This window comes from Gopherus flavomarginatus, chromosome 7, assembly GCF_025201925.1.
Source record: "Gopherus flavomarginatus isolate rGopFla2 chromosome 7, rGopFla2.mat.asm, whole genome shotgun sequence".
Classification (NCBI taxonomy): Eukaryota; Metazoa; Chordata; order Testudines; family Testudinidae; genus Gopherus; species Gopherus flavomarginatus.
In genome coordinates this window covers 79,477,832-79,502,573 of record NC_066623.1, presented here as the reverse complement: position 1 = coordinate 79,502,573, position 24,742 = coordinate 79,477,832, and the positions used below count along the sequence as shown (strand labels likewise).

General features: G+C 40.8%; 1 protein-coding gene across 1 annotated transcript in view; it reads left to right on the top strand.

The window, feature by feature from the left end:
* Positions 1–254: 254 nt before the first annotated feature.
* The window catches only part of SNX7 (sorting nexin 7), a 56,361-nt gene continuing 31,873 nt past the window's right edge, over positions 255–24,742 (top strand). Inside the window, exons 1-5 of the mRNA XM_050960977.1 lie at positions 255–443; positions 16,326–16,508; positions 20,227–20,337; positions 20,729–20,893; positions 21,926–22,130. Of these exons, the coding sequence (XP_050816934.1) occupies positions 258–443; positions 16,326–16,508; positions 20,227–20,337; positions 20,729–20,893; positions 21,926–22,130 (850 nt within the window). The 5' untranslated portion in view covers positions 255–257. The remainder of the gene's footprint in view (positions 444–16,325; positions 16,509–20,226; positions 20,338–20,728; positions 20,894–21,925; positions 22,131–24,742) is intronic.

Sequence of the window (24,742 nt, the reverse complement as noted above, 5' to 3'; positions counted from 1 at the left end):
GGCCGCCAGGGTGCAAAGCGCACACGCGGCAGGTTCGCCAGTCCCTGAGGCGGGTCTGTTCGCCCCGCCCTCCCCTTTCCGCGGAACGTCCCTTCCCGCTGTCCCTGGCTCCCCTGCGCCGCTCCCTCCCTCCCTCTGGGCACGGCCGCCGCCGCCGCCGCTTCCAGGCCTGCGCACTGTGCGTGCGGCTGGCGGGGCGGGGCTGGCGGGCTCCGGCAGCCAATCGCAGGGGCCGCCGGCCGGGCTGCCACAGAGGGATGGAGGCTGAGAGCAGGGTACCGGAGCCGCCGCTCTCCGGCTCCCCCCCTGGCGGCGGGGGAGGAGCTGCTGCCGCTGCGCCCCGGCCGGGCCCTCCCGGCGCACCCAGGGCCCCGCCGCCCCCCGCCTCCACGGCGGAGCTGGCCTTTGACGACGACGAGGAGGACCTGGAGGTGTTCAGCAAGGTACGGCCCGGCGCCCCTAGCAGCCCGAGCCCCCCGCCCGCCCGGATCGGGCTGGAGCCGCGGGGGAGGGAGAGGTGCCCATCCCTGCCCGCCCCGCGCCCTCCTGCCCCCGCTGCACTTTGCCCCGGGCGCTGCCCCGTCTGTGGTGCCGCCAGGGCTTGTCTCCGGGGCGGCGGCGATGTGACTGGCTCCCCCGCCCGGGGCCCTGACACTGTCCGCGGCTCGTCTCATCGCCCGCTGCACTTCGGGATGGGGCAGCCTGCACAGACAGGGGCAGACACTCCGCAGCGGGGGCGGCCCTGCCGTGCCCTAACTTGATCTCCCCCCCCACCATCACCCTGGTGCGGGGCGGGGAGTCATGGGCCGGGAACCCCAATCTTGCACTTGTCTGTAGGTTCCCGTGGACGTGTAGTCGGAGCAACAGTCCAGGTACAGTGACCTCTGCTACCTGGGCACGGTCCTGGAGGTTGTTAATTGCTCTAGGCAGTGGCAATAAAGCTTGGTAGAGAACTAGCGCTCTTCCCCTTCAAAGCGTTGCGCACGTATTATCCTGAGACGTCATCATCTGCTTTGTTTTAAAGAGCCGAGAATAGGGATTGTAACTGAGCAGAAAAAGGAAAGACAAGCAGTTGAAGTGCACGTAGTGTTCTAATTCTTGTAGGCAGCTGTTGTTTTCCACTCATGTTTCAAACAACTATTTAAAAACAAGGAGATAGGTGCCCCCTCCCCAGGAATTTGCATTTAATGGTTCTCTGGCATGCATAGAGGTGATTGGTTTTTTCCCGGTGGGGGTTCACCACCCATTAAGTACTGTAATAGTTTTAGGATGCGTTTTTAAATAAAAGTTGCTAACTTTTAAGTTTCTATCCAGTTTATGCCAGTAATAGGTGTTGGACAGCTGTAGGATCAAAGTATCCTCAGCTGTTACACTTTTTGTACTAGGGGAGCTATTATGGTAATTTTGGATATTGGACGTCTGTGTTCTGACTCTCTCAGCAGTTTTTCCTTAGTAAACAATTATTGGCCTCTGTTTTCATTATTAAACACCTAGATAAAATTGTTTGGTAAATTTGTCTGTGGGTGCAAACACAGTTCTATTGTTGTACAGGCAACTGGCCTAGAACCTCAATCTTACAGTGTGATGTGCACAGGTCAGTGCGAGTTTCCGTACATAGTCCTAAAGTGGGGGCAGAGGCCTGTCTGTATAGATCTTATTGCATTATCAAAGCCCTAGTTATTATCTTTAATTAAGTACAACACTTGAAATTTACAATAATGTGTCATATGTACCAATAAAATACATAACAAAATAATATCTAAATATTTAATCTACAGGCATGGTTTATATACAGTGTATATTGAAATATACTCACCAGTACACAAGTTTCAAACTTGAGTTTATTCAAAACAGTTTAAGTGTGTGTACTATTGTTGTGTATGTAAATCAAATGGAGAATAAGTATCATTTAAATTTACGTATACTTTAATAGAGGAGGGGACAAAATGATTAGTGTCTGGAACTTGGCATAGAACCCAGATTGTGCAAACATTCACACACGATTAACTACATTCATGGAAGTAGTTTCTGAACTATCATGAATCTTGTGATTGTTTGTTTTCTTAACACCACAGCTCCTGAAGTCGAGAATCTCACTGTTTGTTTAAAATAAGTTTCTAGCCCTCATGGTTGCAGGAAAAAAATGTGGAAACATGACTTGAATCATAACTTGACAAAGTCCTGACTGGGATGATTTAATTGGGATTGGCCCTGCTTTGAGCAGGAGGGTGGACTATATCAGTGGTTTTCAAACTGCAGGTGGCGTCCCAGTACTGGGTTGTGGAATGGAAGGCACTGAGTTGCGGCGGCTTTGGTCAGCACTGCCGACTGGACCATTAAAAGTCCCATCAACGATGCTAGCTGTTCTGACATAGCGTTGTGCCCCGGAAGTGGCCAGAAGCCAGACCTGCTGCTGGCTGCTGCGCCTTAGAGGCCCTCGAGCTGGACCTGCTGCTGGCCACTTTTGGGGCGCAGCATGGTCTGTGGTGCCAGGACAGGCATAAAGCCTGCCTCTAGCACCCCAGCTGTACCACTGACTGGGAGCCGCCCAACGTAAGCCCATGCCCCAACCCTGCATCTCAACCCCTTGCCCCAGCCCAGAGCCCCCTCCCTCACTCCAAACCCCTCATCCCCAGCTCTGTTGGGTCACAGGCATCAACAATTTTCTTCCAACTAGGTCACTAGAAAAAAAATTTGAAACCCACTGAATTAGATGACCTCTTGAGGTGTCTTCCAGCCCTAATCTTCTATGATTCTATGGTGGAAGCTTAGAAGCCAGAAAATAAAATGAACTCAGTTAAAAACAAACAAAACCTTTTAACCCATTCTGATAATTTTTGAGGTCTAACTCATAATATTTGAACTCTTGATGTTGGCAATAGTGATAGAGTTAAGTGCATATTTAAGTGTTTGTAGGCTCAGGGCCTAATTCCTTGGCTTTGGGGCCCTGATCTTGAATTTGGATTCATATGAGTTATACTCATAGACTAAGACCAGAGGGGACTTTCATGATCATCTAGTCTCAACCACTCCTATAATAGACTCATAGCCTCTGGATGAGTTATTGAAGTCCTCATATCATAATTTAAAAACTTCAAGTTACAGAGAATCCACATTTACACTAGTTTAAACTTGCAAATGACCCAGGCAAGCACCACCCCCTTCCTCCTGCTAATATCTGAGGGGAAATTCCTTCCTGACGTCAAATACGGCGATCAGTTAGTTGACCTCTGTATCCTCTTGGTGTCCACTCACATGGCTCCAGTTGTAAGACTAGGTAGGGCCTTGCAAAATTCTTTGATACCTTACATTGGGTACATAACTTTTTTTCTTTTTAAACAGATGACTAAAATATCACCAAGATGGATAAAAAGCAATGATTTTTTTAATTAAAAATTGGATTGTTTTTATTTAAATTAGACTTTTTGTTAAATTATATTTTTCATTTTTAAAATAAACCTGTTTAAAATAAAATCTGAATTTAATACAAAATGTGTTAAGGCCTAAACTTCTCTTAAAACATTTACATAAAAAGTATATATGCTGAATTCATAAGCCTCTGTCAAAAACTTAGATGTTTACCCCTGAGTCTAACTTTTGAGGTCAAGCTTTATAAATCTGGCACAATAAGTCAGTCTGAGTAATTTAGGAGATTGTGTCATTTTCAAGGTTTAGGCAAGACCAGGAACTTAAGCTCTTGTCATTTTCACTTAGACATGTTTGAAAACTTTCCCAGACTGCCCTGAAATAATCAGTTTACTTCACTGACTACAGTTAATCCCTCTGTTTAAGAAATCATTTAATTGTAAGTGAAACATGTTTTGATACATAAACTTCTCTTAATAAAATGTTTAAGGTTGTTTTGTTTAATACAAATGCATTTTATGTGCTGTTTTGTGTGTTTCGTTAATTCCAGTTATCATCCTTATGCAGCTTGATTCAAATATGAGCAAAAAGTAAATTATCTAGTAAATAAGCAATATATCATTCATTGTTTCCTAACATACTCAAATGTACAATTTAATAAGAATCTGAAGATATTAGGCCATATTATTCCTTAAATAAATGTATACAGTTATAGTGTACCCTCCTCGGTAGCAAAAAGACTTGCCAAATTGAGTGTAAAGGCTCTCTTGTTGTAAATCAACATATTAAAATGGTTATATCAATCAATGAGAATGCACCTTTCTTTAGAAAATAACTGAAACACAAAAGGAAAAGTTGATTTAATATCAGTGATTTTAAATTGAGTCTTTCCACTTGGTCATTAAAATCATCTCAATCCATTCTGAATATCACCACGATATAGAATGGATTAATTCATTTTTCACTTGGCTGATAAATGTTGTTATAGTTTTTCAGAGCTATACAATGCTTGTTCCAAAATGTAAAATAATACATAAATCTAGAGGAAATAATCAGTGTGTGTGCAGACACGTGTTGGGAAGTGCAAATAGGCTACCCCACCATCTCATTAAGTGATTTTTCTTTAACCGGGTATTCTTTAATTCTTCCAAGATTGCAACTATTGTATGAAGATCTGTTAGTTGGTGCACTAAATATGACTCAGTTATGGTAATAATTTGTTTTATGTCTGATTTGGTAAAATCAAGATCTGTCATTATTAACTTCTCTTTTCAAGCAAACCCTCAAACTTGGTAAAGAATAGAGCATGCACTGAACCAGTCTTGATAAGGCAAACAAGCTCCAAAAATAGCATATGGAGTGATAACCACCTACCCTCTGAGGCTTCTTAAGAAAACCCAATAGCTTGCTAACTCTCTGAAAGAAACAGTGGAATATCTAATAGTATAGTGATAGCAGCAGCAAATATTTCATCCTGAAGAAGAGCTCAGTGTGGCTCGAAAGCTTGTCTCTTTCAGAAGTTGGTCCAATAAAAGAGATTACCTAACCAACCTTGTCTCTCTAATTAAGTGCAAACTCATTTGGCATTGATGTCACACGTACTTCTATAGCACTTGGACCGTAATTTAACATTTATTTACTTGAGCACACATTTCCAGTATTTCTGTAAACACAGTTAGGCACTGGTCACAGAGGACTGGGAAGAAATTAATACATTAGAAAGCGACAAAGAGTCCTTGGCACCTTATAGACTAACAGACGTATTGGAGCATGAGCTTTCGTGGGTGAGTACATGCAGCCGATGAAATGAGTATTCACCCACAAAAGCTTATGCTCCAATACGTCTGTTAGTCTAATAAGGTGCCACAGGACTCTTTGTCACTTTTTACAGATCCAGACTAACACAGCTACCCGGCCTATATTAGAAGGATAACGGTAGAGACTTCATACTTACTATGAAACAGTTATGTTTTGATAGTACGGTACTGAAGGAAAAATCTTGATATTAATAAGGTAAGGTCAGAAGGGAGCATTAAATCATCTAGTCTGACCTCCTGTATACCACGCCATACTGCTTACCTCTGTAGTGAGCCCAATAGTTCTTATACTACAGCATGTCTTCCAGAAATATATCCAATCCTGATTTGAGGACAATGAGAAATGGAGAATCCATTTGAACAATTTAGTGCAAAAGAGTGCAAAAACATAACTTAAAGAGTTATTTGACTTTTATTTGTGTGATATTGGCTTTTGGTTTTACTACCTAACTAGGAAATTTATTCAGGAAGTAATACTCATTTGCCTCTGAGTATGTCTACCCAGGGATAAGAAAACTCATAGCTGGCCCAGGTCAGCTGACTCAGGCTGGTGGTGTTTGGGCTCTGGAACTGAAAAATTGCTGTGTAGATGTCTGAGCTCTAAGACCCTGCGAGGGTGGAGAGTCCCAGAGCTCGGGCTCCAACCCAGGCCTGAATGTTGCAATTTTTAGCCCTGTAGCCTGAGCCCTGGGAGTCCAAGTCAGCTGGCCTTGTCCAGCCACAGCCATGCTGTAGGGCTTTTATCCCTCGATAGATATACCCTATATCTGCTGGTCTGTTGTAATTAGTTTAGTTATGCTGCTGCTTGCTTATCAAAGGGATAAGGTATCTTATATCAAAAACTTGTTATAAAACATGGATTGCATCAATATTTAAGGATAGCTATAAAAACTTTATAATTATTAAGAATCCAAGTGGCAGAAATGTATTCCCTAATTATATCAAAGAGAAAATATAACACCTGTTAAAAGGTATCCAAAGTGGTAACTTATTTCTATAAACAAAACAAACATTTCACACTATGTGTGGAAGCATAGCATCCCTTTTCTGTCTTGAACATTTGTACTGCTTTTGTTTATAGGTGAGGAAGACAGTTTACTTAAGATGCAGATTTGGGATCTGATTTTCTATGGTAGTGAAAGTCTCCTGCAAGGTTTTTAATACTTTCAACTTCTTCTGTAGCCAGTGAGTGTTGTGCACACACAGTTCTTTTGCAGAATCAGGCCCTTTTACGTGATTCCCAAAACAACTTGCTTTCTTGTTTTCAGTCTCTCAGACTACCTGTATTGTTAACTGGCTAGTCCTGAATTATACCTTGTAGTTACATACCTACTGTTAAAGGGGTAGTTATGAGGCAAATTTTGGTTTCAGATTTAACTTGTTGAAAACTTACTGTTCCAAAATCTATAAAATGTTTCCAATAAAAATAAATAGATGCAAAGTAGCTGTGATTTTTTTTTCTTTAGATATAGTCTTCTGTGGATTTGTAGCCTAAACAATGTTTTATTGTGCTGGTACATGAGCCTTTAAAAGTGAAATTGACTTAATTTTTCATTTAATTGAGTTTAGGCAATGAAAATAGGCCAAATAGCTACATGGTGAAAAATAAGATTTTTTTAATTGTTTACTTTAATCTAAAGGTATTACTCAGAATATAAACACAAAGCATTTATTTTGTAAAAAAAAAAACACATGGATGTTTAGCCTGACATTGTCCATGTTACAGGGAGTCTCTGTCACTACCCATTGTTTGACTGCTTGACCAGTTCATGTGGTCTCTCACACACCAGGTTGTTATCTTCACCACTTGTGTATTTATTCTTTCCTTTCAAAATATCACAGTATAATGCAGGCTTAGAGCAAGATGGGGCTTCCCCACAGTCCTTACTCCTCAGCCCAGGCTCACCCTCTGAGCTTTCCTTCTAAGCTTCCCTTTGTTTCCACTTCCCTCTTTTCAATTACATCATTAACCCAGTAACTACCACCCAGGTGCTCATAATTCCCAACAGAAAGTGTTTAATTGCTCATAGCTGAGCCTGAGGCCTTTTGTTCATACTGGAGAGCATCAGCGAACAGGGTGCAACTAATCATGCCATGACTCAGTCCCTTTAATATAGGAACCTTGACCAATATCTGGAGAGAAATAATCAAAGGCCAGCACCTAGTGTTGTCAGCCTGATTGGGCACTGTGTAATATTCAAGGTGCAGGACCTGTTCCTTTTTATGTTAACCTCTGTTACAATGGTTAAAAGAGTGCTGAAACTTGTTCCATCTTGTAAGGTAAAGTCAAATCAAGGTGTTGTCTTCAGTTTCCCTTCATCCTCTGCTTTCTTGAATTTCATGATACACGTGATGCCCCATGCTATAATGGGATAACATAGTTTTGACCGTAGCTGCCAGGACTTTGGTTATTGGACCAGCTCAAATTCTTGACCATGTTCTCCCCTCAAAACTTCAGTGTGCCTGGCCAGGTCTACCCCTTTGGAGAAATCCTCTCTCAGTCAGCCACAGTATCTGAGAGAGCTTGGAAAATCTATTTGGTCTGACTTTCTGTTCTGGAATACTGTTATGTATTGAAACTTGCACTACACTTCACCAGTTATTGGAACAGTCATCTATAAACTGAACCCAACAGGTTAATTTTCCACCTGAGTTCTTGGCAGATCCTCAACTGGCGTAAGCTGCCAGAAATCTGCTGAAGTCAATCGAGCATCTGTGACAATTTAAACCTGTTGAAGGTCTGTTCCTACGTATATGTTCAAGATTTTTCTGTAGGAGTTTGATACTCTTCTTGTAAATACACAGTGTGAAACTGCGTAACCTTGTCTATTTGAGGTGATTTTGTGAAAGGTATATGTTGGAAATGCAAAGAAATTAAGGATTCTTACTTGGAATTCAGAAAAACATCTACCTCTGAAATTTTTTGCAAAACTTTTATCTGTGACAACTATGAAGTTAAATGACTGTAATAAGAAACATCAAGGAGTTTTTAGAATTGGATGTCCTGGTAAAAATTATTTACAAAAAATATAGTTTTTCAAATGTCACACACTCAGTTTATAATATAAGGAAATAATAAAGTGAGACATCTCTGAGCAGTTAACTAGCATAGACATTGAATTTATCAATAGGCATACATTTTACTGTGATGTTAATCAGTTTTATGAATGCATAAAACTTCTCCTTACTGACATTAAATTCTTTCTTAACATAAATTGCTTGTTAATTTGGTGGCTTTTTAAAGGGACTGACTTGAAGCAGTATTCTTCTTAGTGTCCCCTCCTGCAGAAAGCTGTGAACAAATAAAATCTTGATGGAATGCCACACAGAAACCACCATATCTATAACCTACAAACATTTATATTCTTGAAAAAATACCAATAATCATTGTGCTACTTTAACAATCTAAGTAGTGAGATAAGCCTTGAGGAAATATGGCAAAGAAATGACAAGGCCTTTGGCTTTTGGAGAGAAAATGCATCTTTAAGTTAGATATAGGTTAACTTCACAAATAAGAAGAATATCAAGCCTCACATCATCAGTAAACCTGAATAATCAGTGAAACTAACAAGTCATGATGTGACCAGTGTTTTACGTAGCATTTATGCCATTTAAGCTCCACTCGCACAAATGGATCCACCGGTGCAAACCCTATTTATTGGAACATATGAGTCTTCACTGGTACATATATTAGTCTGATCTGGGCCTTAATCTTCTGTTTGTACAGCAACAAAGAAGAAAACATTAAAAAGAGAAAGTATTGCAAAGTTACAAATTGGCTACATTCAGCTCAATTTCTGAAGTTGACTAAGCTTCATACTGACATACAAAGTAAATTCATTTTCTGTTTATGCAACTTCTCCAGTTTATCTTTGATTACTTGGGGTGGATCAGATGCAAAATGTGGCATGATCACTAATTCACATATAAAAACGGCCATACTGGGTCAGACCAAAGGTCCATCTAGCCCAGTATCTATCTACCGACAGTGGCCAATGCCAGGTGCCCCAGAGGGAGTGAAGCTAACAGGCAATGATCAAGTGATCTCTGTCCTGCCATCCATCTCCATCCTCTGATGAACAGAGGCTAGGGACACCATTCTTTACCCTTCCTGGCTAATAGCCATTTATGGACTTAGCCACCATGAATTTATCCAGTTCCCTTTTAAACACTGTTATAGTCCCAGCCTTCACAACCTCCTCAGGTAAGGAGTTCCACAAGTTGACTGTGCACTGTGTGGAGAAGAACTTCCTTTTATTTGTTTTAAACCTGCTACCTATTAATTTCATTTGGTGACCCCTAGTTCTTGTATTATGGGAATAAGTAAATAACTTTTCCTTATCCACTTTCTCCACATCACTCATGATTTTATATACCTCTATCATATCCCCCCTTAGTCTCCTCTTTTCCAAGCTGAAAAGTTATAGTCTCTTTAATCTTTCCTCATATGGGACCCTCTCCAAACCCCTAATCATTTTAGTTGCCCTTTTCTGAACCTTTTCTAGTGCTAGAATATCTTTTTTGAGGTGAGGAGACCACATCTGTACACAGTATTCGAGATGTGGGCGTACCATGGATTTATATAAGAGCAATAATATATTCTCAGCCTTATTCTCTATCCCCTTTTTAATGATTCCTAACATCCTGTTTGCTTTTTTGACCGCCTCTGCGCACTGCGTGGACATCTTCAGAGAACTATCCACGATGACGCCAAGATCTTTTTCCTGACTCGTTGTAGCTAAATTAGCCCCCATCATATTGTATGTATAGTTGGGGTTATTTTTTCCAATGTGCATTACTTTACATTTATCCACATTAAATTTCGTTTGCCATTTTGTTGCCCAATCACTTAGTTTTGTGAGATCTTTTTGAAGTTCTTCACAATCTGCTTTGGTCTTAACTATCTTGAGTAGTTTAGTATCATCTGCAAACTTTGCCAACTCACTGTTTGCCCCTTTCTCCAGATCATTTATGAATAAATTGAATAGAATTGGTCCTAGGACTGACCCTTGGGGAACACCACTAGTTACCCCTCTCCATTCTGAGAATTTACCGTTAATTCCTACCCTTTGTTCCCTGTCTTTTAACCAGTTCTCAATCCATGAAAGGACCTTCCCTTTTATCCCATGACAGCTTAATTTACGTAAGAGCCTTTGGTGAGGGACCTTATCAAAGGCTTTCTGGAAATCTAAGTACACTATGTCCACTGGATCCACCTTGTCCACATGTTTGTTGACCCCTTCAAAGAACTCTAATAGATTAGTAAGACATGATTTCCCTTTACAGAAACCATGTTGACTATTGCTTAACAGTTTGTTTTTCTATGTTTCTGACAATTTTATTCTTAACTATTGTTTCGACTAATTTGCCCGGTACCAACGTTAGACTTACCGGTCTATAATTGCCGGGATCACCTCTAGAGCCCTCTTTAAATATTGGCGTTACATTAGCCATCTTCCAGTCACTGGGTACCGAAGCCGATTTAAAGGGCAGGTTACAAACCTTAGTTAATAGTTCCGCAACTTCACATTTGAGTTCTTTCAGAACTCTTGGGTGAATGCCATCTGGTCCTGGTGACTTGTTAATGTTAAGTTTATCAATTAATTCCAAAACCTCCTCTAGTGACACTTCAATCTGTGACAGTTCCTCAGATTTGTCACCTACAAAAGCTGGCTCAGGTTTGGAAGTCTCCCTAACATCCTCAGCCGTGAAGACTGAAGCAAAGGCTTGAAAAACCTGTATGCATTCTCTTACTCCTCTACAAAGAACAGTATTTCATTTATAGCTATATCTTCATCGATGTGGGTATTAAAATGCTCTTTTCTCTCACGCTCTATTTTTATATACTTAGTGCACAGGAAATGATTTTTCCCTCCCTTTCAGGATCAGCAACTGCTTCTCTCTTCACCCCTAAAGGCCAGAAACACCAGCCCCTTACCCATATGTCATGAAAAAAAACTAGTGCTCGTCGCTTCTTACCAAAAATTATGGCTTCAGTAATTGCCACTGTAACCGTGCCTCAGTGGGTCACAACTGAGGATGCCAAATTCAGGACATACTGCTGAGAAGTAGGGCAGATACACCCCCATAGGATATACCAAATCAGAAACAAAAATAAACTTCTGGTTCACCACAGTGGCTAACAAGAAGTCATAAAGGCAGTTTCCTTTCATTCCAGTCCTTGTATTACCAAAAACAATAGACTTAGAGATGAGAGCAGAAAAGAGGCAAAATGGAGGGGTTTCCAGGGCCTTTTATATCTTCTGCCATGTGGAAGGAAACCCGTTGTTTCGAATAAAGCCCTCAGCACAACTAATGGAAAATTACAGATGACAAGATGGGAGTTTGGAGTCACATGGGCAAATTACCTGTGCATGCCTGATTTCACTTAATCATTGCAGGAAGCCATTACCTATATTTCAAATGCAACGTCCACTCAATATAGATGGGCGACTCCCATGGTCCATTGTGAGTTATGTATCCTTTGGATGGGTTACTCAGTTTGAATAGCCCCTCCAAAATGTGCTGACTAACTGCCTTGTGGGTGTTACCCTAAACATTTGAAATACAAATATAGAGCCAATTCTCATAACTTCAAATGCAACAAAGATACATGTGTACAAATAGCATAATTATATTCAGCACATCATAACCTTTCCACAGACATCTTGCATGCCACATTTTGTACAAGATTTGTTGCAAATATAGAACAGTGGTTGCAACAATGATCTATGTGGTCATATTTTAATCAGATAACGTCACACCCTTAAAACCATAAAGGCCCAGGCCGATGTTTACTTTTCCTTGTGAAACCTGCCCCCAACCTCCCCAGTACTGGTTTACCTGCATTTTTCTCCTTATTGCCAATATCTTCCTGAACTTGTTTCCCATATGTTCTATATAAATCTTATACCTGGCTACTGAGAACTTCCAGATCTCCAAAACATCTGATATGGACAAAACCAGGTATTTGAGTAGCCTGTCACTAGCACTCCTTTTTAGTAGAACAGTTGGTCAGGCCACTGACAATGGTTTCTTTCTTGCTGCTCTAGTCCCAAGCACTTAATCTGCAGAGGCCTCTAATGGCAGCTTCTTTTTCCTCCACATCTGCAAGCATGTAGCGCGAGGCAGACTGCAAGCTCCAGATGCATGACTCTGATTGCAGCTCCTGCTGTAAGCACATCTGCTATGTGTCCCAACATGTTGTAATATTTGGGTAATGGCAGAACATGACTTTAAAAAGACTTTAGCTAATCAGCTGAAACAAAAAGCATTAGGAGGATGAAATAAGAAAACTACAAATTTTGAAGGAGGATATGTTTGCATACCAAAATTGACAATGCCTTTAACATTAAAACTACCCTGCAATAATAAATCTAAGATACTGTTTGTTTCATAATCATGGATAACTTTGTCTTCCCTTCACCCTTCTTATTTTCCTATGAGTCAACAACAGAGTTTTCACATGTGTAATATTCCTTCTAGATTCCTACAGCAGAATTGTTGCATACTTGAGTAGTCTGCCAATGTTCTTTTATAAGTAGGCTGTGATGACAATGTAACTTGCCAACCAAAACACAGCTGGCTGGTCCAATTTTAGGCCCACAAACTGAACATCCCTCTCAACTACATGGTTACTCAAATCCTTTCTGTGGTGATGTGCTCATCTTCCCTCCCCAGAAGGCTTGTATTGTGTCAGCACAAGGCCATTTTGTGCTAGTGTCCTGATCTAGCACATTTTGAAATGGCTTTCATTCTGCATGTAAGTTACTATACTTAGCCAAATGGAGTTATGCAACTATCAAAGCACAACTCTTACTTCTTCCCCCACACTTTCAACCAATGCTGATTAGGTGCCAGAGTAAATAAAAAGCTTTTGAAGGCAATAAGCTCTTCAATGGAGTAGAAGTATCTGGAGAGAGACTAGGTAGTCAGTAAAATCATTCTACTGGACACACGCTTAAACTCATACTTGGCTGAGTCCCTCTAGTGGACTATCACCAGTCTGTTGTAATTGGACCCAACCTTTGGATCCCACGTGCTTCCAAGCTAGCTGGCTCTGGGCAGACTCCAGGCGCTGTTTCTAAGGCTGGTTGTGCTGTCGCTGTCTGTCATCCTTCCTTGGGATGTGGGACCTCCATAGTGCAGCCGTCCTGGGCCCCAAATCCAGTGCTGGGACTTCCCATCCCTCCCCAGTCACTTATGCATGCTCCCCTCACACCTAGCTGTGGATGCTCTGGTTTACAGATTAACCCTTCAGGAACCAGGTGGCAGTTAAAGCAAGGAACACGGGCTTTGCAACAGGAGTTTCTTAATCACAGTAACATTTACTCCTAAAGTATACAAGAGTTACAGATCTTTAGGAAAAAACAAAAACGTATATGTTATCTTTCCCCGCCTCTGTGTTCACCCCTTCTGGTGAGGCCTAAGCAACTCATTGTGTCATGAGGTAGGTATCTCTGCCTTCTGCAGGCCTTTTGCTACCTGGGGATGGTTGGCTTGAAGGGAGAGGGAGCTGAGAGCAGATCCTGATCTTAAACAAGTTTTCTGCCCTCTCTGCCAGGTGATGAACTGATCAACAGCAGAACTCCCGTTGGGTGGTTAGTAAGTCCCTGCCACTCTGGAGTTCAAATTGGGAAAACTTGCTTGTCTCTATAGCAGAACTGTTGTATGCTGGACCCTTTACTTGGAAGACTGTCACAGTTGATGACTCTTATGTTAGCTTTTCAGGGAGGTGTCCAGTGTTACAATAAGCTGCCCTTGATGGCTCTAGGCAGCTACAGTTATATACTCAAAATGAGAATTTGAAAGTTCCAGTTTGATACAGACATATACCAATCCATCAAATATGGTTCCTGTCCTGAAGAGGGAGAGAGAGGTTCCTAAGGAGGGGAAAATACTGATCCTCTGAGTTGGATTGAGCTTATAGCTATCAAGAACAAATTTATGATTTGTGCTGGACTGTCCCTAGAGAATGTGAATAAAGCTGCCAGCTGCCTCAAGCTGAGGGAGGAAGAATCTAGCTTTGTGGTGAGACCCTTGTAGGACTGTGATTAGCCAGTTTATTTGATTTTTGTTTATCCGATTCTGATATTATTGTGCCTGTAAAATCAAAGCCTGGCAACTTTAAGATGCTGCAGCTTGTTAAATCTATCAACTATGACTTACCCATTGTGAGAAATTTTTTCTTCCCGCTGATGGCGATGGCAATGCACATTAAGTGGTGGGGGACGTTTTCGGCTTTTAGGAAAAGGTGTGTGGCCCCTTTTATGGACTGGATGGCCGGAATGACTTGCTGCAGCAGGAGGATGGGGTCCACTTGTCAGACTTGGGAGATGACACGTTTTTGGCTGATATCAAAGAAAGTATTATTGATGCATGGGGAGGGAGGCTGCCAAGCTAATTGCTGGCACTTCCTTGTGGTGGCTGTCTAGTGCAGGTTTTCCACAGGGAAAGGATAAAGTGATCAGATAGAATAAACTGGGAAAGAATTTAAGGGAGGTATTCTTTAAAGGAAAGGCTCCTATGATTGGTATAGCAGGGAACTAATCCCCCTCTTTATAACCCCCCTTAACCCTCATTTGAGGGGTGGGAGTGGCGAGGTCCCAGTAGCGGGTAGGCTGGGGACTAGGATGAATAAAGGAGGAGGGCTGGCAGATATAAATGATTCTAGAATTACCTGAACTGTATGCTTCTATCTGCTGGTTACTCCTTGACATTTAAGAATAAAGTTGTGGCCTAATTAATCCACATCTTGTTGTCTCCTGTCATCTTCCAGCATAGCCGGACAATGGAAGTGGTAAATTGTGATTTTTATACCCTTCTCACTTACTGAAGAAAGCTGCTCAATGTATATCTAACTTCAAAAATATGGACTAGATGCTTTCCCTTTGCTATAAGAACCCCATAAACCTTAATGGTTTGCTTGAGCATTGAATGAGGCTAAGGTCTCTTAACATAAGCATGGTCTCGTGTGGCTCGTAATTTGATGGAAGGAATATTTAGTAGGTGTGCTCCTTTTATTAAACTAATACCCCAGTATTGTGCTGGAGGTCATTTTATGAGTAGAGGTGCTGTCTTTCAGATGGGGCTTAAAACTAAGGTCCCAGCTGACAGTCTCTGACCTGGTAAACACCCATGGCCCTTTTTTTCCCCCCTTTTTTCCTTTGGCAAGCATAAGGAAAAAAAGGTCCTGATTTTCTGCCTTAAATTTTTCTGAATAATAAAACTTTCTAACTAAAATTGGAGAGAATTTTTTTTAGGGCATAGTGGCCTTCCATCTTTGTCCTAAATTGTTATATACCATAGCATAGCTACATGCTTATTTTTAATAGCTACTATCGTCATACCAGAGAGATCTGTTTTTCTCTCCTGTGGTATATATAAATGTAATTCATAACCTTAGTACCACTGGGTTTAAAAAAGAACATACATAGTTCTTATACTGCTGATCCTTCATCGTCAAGGATTCTTCAGTTAAAAACTGTACTGAAGGTCTTTAATAATAAACATCTTTAAATAAATTACAAGGGGATATAATCATTTCATAAAACATCTGAAAGGAAAAGAGGGTAGCTATCTTGGTGAGGTTGCAAGAGAGCATTTAGATTTCAAATCCTGGGTAACTGCTGCTAACAACTTTAATAAGGTTGGTAAGTGTCCTGTACAGTACAGTGAGTGCTTGGTTTAACTAGTTTGGGCATTTGTAGGTGACTTCTGTTTTCAGCTAATAATGTTGTTGTCAAATGTAGTGTTCTGCTTTTCTCTCATCAATCTTGTTCTTGTTTGTTTTTTTTTAACTACTCATTGAATTAACCACTGAAAAGGATAAGAGAATGGCAAGGGTGTTTGTGGTATATTTTCGCAGGTTTATCTGCCCTTTCTTTTACCATCTTAATTGTTCACTTCAGAGCAGTGGTGGGCAACCACATTGGCTGGGAACAGTGAACCGCGGCCGCTGGGAGCTGCGGGTAGCTGGGCAATGTAAACAAACTATCTCGCGGCCTGCCAGTGGATTACTCTGATGGGCATTGTGCGGGCTGCCAGTTGCGCACCACTGCTTCAGAGCTATTGTTCTGATGTCTGAATCCTCCACCCTTATATGTTAATAAGAATTTCTTCAAATGTCTTATTTATCTATAGAATACATCACTGACTGAGGCAAATTCGTTCAGTCCTTTGATACCAACATCTCCCTCTTCTATGCTAAACCAGTACAAGTTTGAAGATGAGCCAGAATTAAGGGATCTCTTCATTACTGTTGATGATCCTGAAAGTCACATCACTGCCATTGAGACTTTCATTACCTATAGAGTTGTTACAAAGGTAAGTGTTTGTTAATAGTATTGATAGTTTAAGTGTAAAGTAAAACTTTACAGGTGTTAGTGTTTTAAAGGATTTCAAATAATAACCTTTCTAACATTTCAAAATTATATTCTGATTTTGCAGTGAGTTAACAGCTTAGTCAAATTATTTTCAACTAGCAGCTAGATTCTGAAAAATACTTTTAAGGTTACTCATGGAAATATTTGCATGACTGAGTGCTGTAGAGATCATTAAAGGACTAGCTGAAATTATTTTAATGATTGCAAAAGGAGACTTTTGTGTGAAATTTGCATTTGCTGTTGTGTCCCTTCACAAGAACATGAAACAAGAGGAAGGCTGATGCAGTTGGAAAGTACTATATTGGCATAAGTATTTGTGGAGCATGGGGAGGCCATAGAGAAGTGGTCATTATGCTTGGTTGTCAATGTGTGATACCTTGCTCTTCACACCGCCTTTCAATTCTACTTTCCTGTAATTGGACTGTTTGCTAGCACAAAGAAAAGTTCTCCTCAGATTCACAGTTAATAACATTTTGGTTACAACTACAGCAATTTCTTGAATGAAAAGGTAATATTAGGAAAACATTTCATGTGTTTTCAGCTGTCTTTGAATTCAGTTTCTCAGCTGGAGAGGAGGAAAGCCAGTATTATGAGACCAGCCAGTTCCGTGGGGATTATCAGCAAATACTGCACATAGGGTTGCCGACGTTCCAATTTGCAGAAAGCCGAACGCCCTTGCCCCACTTCTTGCCCTGCCCCTTCCTGAGGCCCTGCCCCTTCTCAGAGTCCCCGCCTATGCTCACTCAATCACCTCTCTCTCTGTCACTTGCTCTCCCTCACTTTCATTCATTTTCACTGGGCAGAGGATTGGGGTGCAGGAGGGCTCTGGCTGGGGATATGGGCTCTGGGATGGGACCAGAAATGAGGGTTTCGGAGTGTGGGATGAGTCTGTGGGCTGGGAGAGGGGGTACTGGCTCTGGGTGGGAGGTGCGGGCTCTGGTATGGGGCCAGAAATGAGAGTTCAGGGTGCAGGGGGGCCTCTGGGCTGGGGCATGGGGTTGGAATGTGAGGGGGTGAGGGCTGCAGCTGGGGGTCTGGGCTCTGATGTGGGGATGGGGCTGAGGGGTTCGGAGTGCAGGAGAGGTGTGTGCTCTGGAAGGGAGTTTGGGTGCAGAAGAGGGTTCAGGGCTGGGTAGGGGTGGGGTGTGGGAGGGGGTTCAGGGTGCAGGCTCTGGGCGGCACTTACCTCAGGTGGGCCCTGGAAGTGGCCATCATTTCTCTCTGAGTCCTGGCGGCTCTGCATGATGCCCCTGTCTGCAGGCACTGCTCCCAGCACCCATTGGCCATGATTCCCGGCCAGTGGGAGCTGCGGAGCCGGCAGTCAGGGCATGGGCAGCGTGCAGAGCCCCTGTGGCCGCACATGTGCCTGGGAGTTGGAGGGAAATGCAGACTGCTTCCAGGGGTTGTGCAGAGCCAGGGCAGGCAAGGAGCCTGTCTAAACCATGCTGCACCGCTGATCGGACTTCAAACAGCCCAGTCAGTAGTGCTGACCGGAGCTGCCAGGATCCCTTTCTGACTGGGCTTTCTGGTTGAAAACCAGACACCTAGCAACCCTAACTTCACAGCCTACATTTTGAGACCTGCTATATTCATTTATTTTACTTCTTTTTTGCTGAAGGTTCTCTTACAACAAATTTTCAAATGAAGAATGTTCCCTTTGTTTATGCGGGAGGGATAAGATTTTTGTCAGAAGATGAGAGAATGTGTGGAGGGGATGTTTTCTGCCTTCTCTTCTATCCATGATTAATTTGAAGTATAAATTCATGATGCTATAACAGCTCTGTTGTCAACCCTAAGCATTCAAAAATAATGAGTCAGGTCTCAGTTAATCAGAGGTTTGCTCAAAAATTACAAGATTAAATAAAATTGGGTGAGGAGGTTCTTTTTATTTGCATTCTAATTCCTGAGCCTTTAAAATTCACTGGAATCATGTTCTAAAGCTTTTCATTTCAACCACAATGGCTAGGAACATTTTTTAATGAAAACTGATATACGATTGTAATTACTTGGCTCCAGGAGCTGGGGCTTGTTTTAGTTTCCTTCCATTAAAAACCCAAGCAAACAAAAACCACACCAATATCATGAGACATGATAAAATCATTAGAGTTGGCAGCACTGTAATAGGCATGCAGTTTTGCTAAAGTTTAAGGTTCTCCGGGTGGGTACAAAACTAAAGTTGGTGACTGGTAATGCAAACCATTAAATCCTGATGTATATGTAGTTTCAGTGGTGCCCAAACTTATTACACAGGAGAGCCACATAAATCTAAGAACAACGTTGTGTGGACCAAACAAATTCTACATATTTTAATAAGATTTAAAGTCACCTGTATTGATTTATATTTTAAGTTCAGCTTGTTTTGTAAGTATTTAGATAGGTTGTTTCTATGTACCGTATTGTCTAATTACACACCTATGTAAACTAAAATGGTGTAAACATGATGTTAAAACACTAATGAATTGGCCATTAGTATATTGTGGTGAAGAAGGCTGTGGGCCTTAGGAAATGCTCTGGTGGGCTGTGTACGGACTGTGGGCCGTAGTCTATATGAAATGGCAGTGCACCCATGGTCTATATGAAATGGTCGGGTTTTTATGGCTGAAACATGTGGCTAGGTGGCTGATAGCAGCTGATATCAGGAACATGCTTCAGTTATTTCCAGTTTATTCAAATGCCGCAATATGAGCATTCCTTAAACTCAAATTTGTCATCACTTTAAAGAGACCAACCCAAATTCAGAACACATCCATCTTAACTGGAAGGAAAATCTCACATCTAAATAATGATTGGAACCCTTGGAAAAAATTGTACTAGATCAATTCTTATAAGACACTTCTTATGCACAGTTTGACACTTGCTCTTTTCTCACAGTAGAAGTTCACGTTGTTTCATCTCTTACTAGGTTAGATCACTTTACTAAAAAAAATTGTAATTGGTAAGTGCTGAATGACATTAACTTTTTTCCCTCAGGGATCTCATTTTTATTCCAAAATGGTCAGTCTACACTGTTACATATTTTTAGTACACGTCTACCCCAATATAACGCGGTCCTCTGGAGCCAAAAAAATCTTAACGCGCTATAGGTGAGACCACGTTATATCGAACTTGCTTTGGCCCCCCTGCTCCTTGTCCCCTGACCACTCCCTCCAGAGACCCCCATCCCTAATCACCCCCAGTCCCCCACCCCCTGCCCAACCCCCCTACTCCCTGTCCCCTGACTGCCCTGACCCCTATCTGCGCTGATCCGCTGGAGTGCTGCTTTACGGCGTTGTATGCAAACCCGTGTTATATTGGGGTAGAGGTGTACTCCCCTTAGGGTATATGTCTACACTGCAGATTGGAGGTCTGATTCCCAGCTCAGGTAGCCAGTCATGCGCTAATGCTGCTCGAGCAAGTATGCTCAAAATAGCTAGGTAGCTGAGGTAGCACAAGCGGTGGCTCGCGCTCGCTCCCAAAGTATGTATCCAGGGAGCCTGGGTAGGTTGGTACTCAAGCTAGTCCCAGCTCCTGTGCTACCCAGCTACGCTGCTGTTTTTGATATGCTAGCTGGAGCAGAGCTAGTGTATATCTGTGTACCCGAGCTGGGAATCACATCTCCCAGCTGCAGTGCAGACATACTTTTAGATTTTCCATCTTAATTTTGTGGTTATGATTTTCAGACATCTCGCGGTGAGTTTGACTCCAGTGAATATGAAGTTCGAAGACGATATCAAGATTTCCTTTGGTTGAAGAGCAGACTTGAAGAAGCACATCCAACACTGATTATTCCTGTAGGTTCGCTAGATTCTGTGCTACATTTTGTTTTAAATTTATCTGTAGTGAGCATTGGAGAAATCTCTTTCAGGATTCTGGGGTCTAACAACCATTAAGAAGCTAATGTAGTTTGATTAATCTTTTATGTGTATGTGCAAAATTCAGAGAAAAATAAGGGCATTTCTCTTTTCCTTAACTTACTCTCCCTTCCTTTCCTTTCTCTTGATTTTATATCTATTCTGATGCATTGCTAGAATCAAATTGAAACACTGTTTACTGTGTTAATTTTATAGTTTTTGGTTTTTTGTGCGGTGAATTGTACAAGAATGTGTCTACCATCTCATGGGTAGTGGAACTATTGTAATATGCAAAATTATACAATGTTTTGTTTATTTATTTTTCCCTCAGCCATTGCCTGAAAAATTTATAATGAAAGGAATGGTGGAACGATTCAGTGATGAATTCATTGAGACTCGAAGGAAAGCATTGCATAAATTTTTGAACCGAATTGCTGAGCATCCAACTTTGACTTTTAATGAAGACTTCAAAATATTTCTTACAGCACAAGCCTGGGTAAAAAAAAAAAAAAAAATCATCTGATTTATAGTTATAAGAAGTTATGAACTGCCTTACTAGGGGCCTGCATAGTTCAATATCTTCTTACCAACCATGGCTAGTGATAGAAGTGTCATAGGAAGGTGCAAGGAATCCTGCAGTACGATTGAATAACTTGCCAATAAGAAACATTTCTTTCTGATACCCATCAGAATTTGTCTTATGCTCTGAAGCGTGAGGGTTGTTATCCCTTCCAAAACTCTTATTCTCACTCTTCTAATCCTGGCTGTTCTTGCTATCCATATAAATGCCCAGGATTATATAATTCTTACGATTTTAAATTATTTTTGTTTTGATATTTCTCTCCCTTTTTGCCCATATTCTTTAAAAATAATAGTAATAATCTATTCATTGACAATGCAGCCAATAGACCACCATTTAATTTCCCACTGTAAGCTGTGCAGAATGTATCTGCTGGAAAAGAAAGCAAGAATTTTGTCCTCCAAAGAGCATAGCTCTGAACTTAACCAAATGTACCACTAGCAGTTCATAGAAGTGGAGGAAAGGTAAAAAAGGAAAGAGAGAGGGGCTGTTTTCCACAGTAACAACATAATTTTCCCCAATGGATGACTTTTCTTTGCGCATGCTTCCCTCTGTTGTCTTGCCCAAAAGTCTGCATACTGGCTGACTTTGCTTTAAGACTGAAAGGGGAAGAGGTTTGTATTGTCTTAATCCTTCCCTTCCTAGTCTCCCTGCATGCTCCCTATTTCAGTAGAGCATGACTAGCCTATGGCACAGAATGGTTATCCTTGACCATACAGCCTTCAATCACAATATAAAAAGAGAAATTGGTAAAGGGGCGGAGGGGGGAAGAGTCTAATAGCTGCATATTTAATAACTTTACAATAAGATCTAGACATCAAATGAAAACCTAAAGTATTTTGTTTTATAAATGCCTGTGTAGTTTTATTGTTTTAATTTGTTTTGCTTTAATTGTAAACCATGGGTAGAAAACATTAAAATATTCACAAGGGTATGTTCTTCTTGTAGGAACTTTCATCTCACAAGAAGCAGGGTCCTGGCTTGTTTAGCAGAATGGGACAAACTGTAAGAGCTGTAGCATCCTCAGTAAGAGGAGGAGGAGTTAAAAATCGTCCTGATATGTTTACAGATATAAATGACTATATGGAAACATTTAATCAGAAAATAAACTTGCTAGACAAAATATCCCAAAGAATTTACAAGGAAGAAAGGGGTAAGTAGAAATAATGAACACAAGCTTGTTTTTATTGACTTCAGAAAGTAATATATTGAACAAGTGAATTACTGTGAAAAGTTAGTTCGCTTTCACTGTTCCGCACAAAATGCTGCTTTCTAGCAAGAGAAATGGAGAAAAAGAAACTGTTTTACTCTTTTCCTTCAACAGCTAATCCTCGGCCTACTGGCAGATCAGTGTCCAGCTGTGTGGGGATCCATATCTGGCAGCTTTCCTCATTGGTTTGAAGTTGTTAGGATGCCTGCAGAGGTAGCATGCTCATCTCTCAAGAGAGGAGAAGGAAAATAACTTGCTGATAACCTCACCTTTCTTTTGCTTGTTACTGAGTCACACCTGGAACTTCCTTGGACAGAGTCAGCGTAAATAATGTATTAATAGGGAGGGTAGTTTAGCTATGCTGACAAGAAACTGAAAACTAAGAAAACCTAGAAGTTTGGCTGGCTTTTCACCATACTAATTGGAAGAACAGTATGAACACTTTTTGTTGTGTACAGATGACTACTACTTAAAGTGAAATATAAACACTTATTTCCTGCTGGCATAATGACAATCACATTCTGAATCCCAGTTGTTTGTAGATATTCAACCCCCTACAAATTCTTACATGTTAACCAGAATCCCTTTTGTATATAAAGTTTTTGGTTTCTACAAATATAGTGTTCTGTACCTATCAAACTGAGAAGTTCTTTGTACTTAGTTTGAACCTTAGTCTGTGTTTATATCCAAATAGTGGAGTGTATAGAATCAACAAAGAAATATTGAGATGTTCAGGAAGGGATCCCTGATGACTATCAAAGGATGTCTGTTACTATAGATATGTGTTGTAATGAACAATATGGTGTAATTGATGAAGAGTGCTTACAATCTAAATATGCTCTATGATTGATGAGGAATATTTGTTACTGCAGATTTTTGTGTGATTTATGAAATAATGGTCCATTGAAAAATATTTGTAACTCATAAGGAATTGCTTGTTGCCACAGATGATGATAGTAATATGATTGGGTTAGATATTTCTTTACCTTATCAGTCATGTAACCTGACACATCGTAAAAAATTCCATAAGTAATTAGGCAAATAAAAATATCAAAAATTGAACACAGTGAAATAAGTTGTGGGAAAGTTACTTTTCCTTCCCCCCACAACGGAATTATATTTGTCCTTCGCCTTGTTAAATCTGAACATGTAACACTATCACATCCATTCTTTTGGTTGATTCTGCATCTTTATTCGATGTCACATGAAAGAGAATTTAAAAAAGTATTACCTTTGTTGTTGGTCATAACATCTGTCAGATGGGTTTGTTTGAACTTCATGCTCTCGTTAGAATTTTCCTTGATTTTCAAGAAGAAAAGTTTTTTGTTCTGAATGGAACAGCAGCTTGCATGCTTACTTGAATCTTTAAATTATATACTTTCTGAGCTTGAATCTGATCTTACGCTGACCCTATGTTTTAAAAATCCCACTGGTCAATATGTTAGGGTTTTCTCTTGCATGTAAAAATACTTTGAAATGCTGCACTGTGTTCCATTATAACTAAGGCTTTGTTTCCTTTCGCTTATTCTGTCATTCCAGATCTCTGCATGTCCTGACTAGATTGTATGTTCCTTGCGTAAAGGAAATACATATTGATCAAAGGGATTTTTTTTTGTCTTAGCAGTTCATTCCACGAGGCGTAGTTGGCATATAGTGGGGAAGTTCCTGGGTTTACATTTAAAGCACTAGCACCAAAATGCTGGTGGTAAAGCCTCATGGAGTTTTATTCATTCTCAAGTGCTGCCAGATGTTGCTTACGTCTCGCTTTTCCCAGTCATCTGCAGAACACTTGTCATGTGCAAATCTGATTTTGTCTCAGCAGTGAACCATTTGTCAAGCAGTGAGTGATGCTTCCTACTAGTTGTAGCCTGATCTGGGATTTTCCATTAAGTTTCCAGAGGCTTTTTTGACTAACTAAACTCAATACAAGCATCATTCTCTACACACACTGCTTTACGTGTCTCTTTGTTGGATGTTTCTTTGGTTTAAAATCAGCTGTGACCAAGTTGTAGATGGCAAAAAAAGTGGAGGGACTGTGGAAAACCTCAGCAGTCAGAATCAAATTAGAAAGTGACATTAGAGCAGTGTGGACTTGATCCAACATCATAGCCACTTCAGTTTACCTTGGCCCATAACACATGAACATTGGTAACGTGAACACACAGTGTATGGCCATATTCTGCCTTGCTCATCTTTAGTACCTTATTGAAATTAATTAGACTGCTCCAGAGTAAAGTTCTATAAAAGTGGCAGTATCTGGCCTTACTTTTTCTGAGAGAACACCATGGCCACATTTACAAAGTTTTATTGAGCTATAGAGCTAATGATTGTTTTCTGAAGATATTTCTTGTACTTAAAAAGAGAAATACTTCTAGAATGGTAGTAATAAAGTGATACTCCAGAACTGGAATGAACTTAAGCGCACCCACTGAACCTATTGTGCATGTGCAGCTCTTTCAAAAAGGTCATTGTTCACTGATTTTTTTAGCAATATGTTGGTAATAGCTTAATGAGTAAAAGTTTTTGAGATATTTTAACTGACCAAAAATAACAAC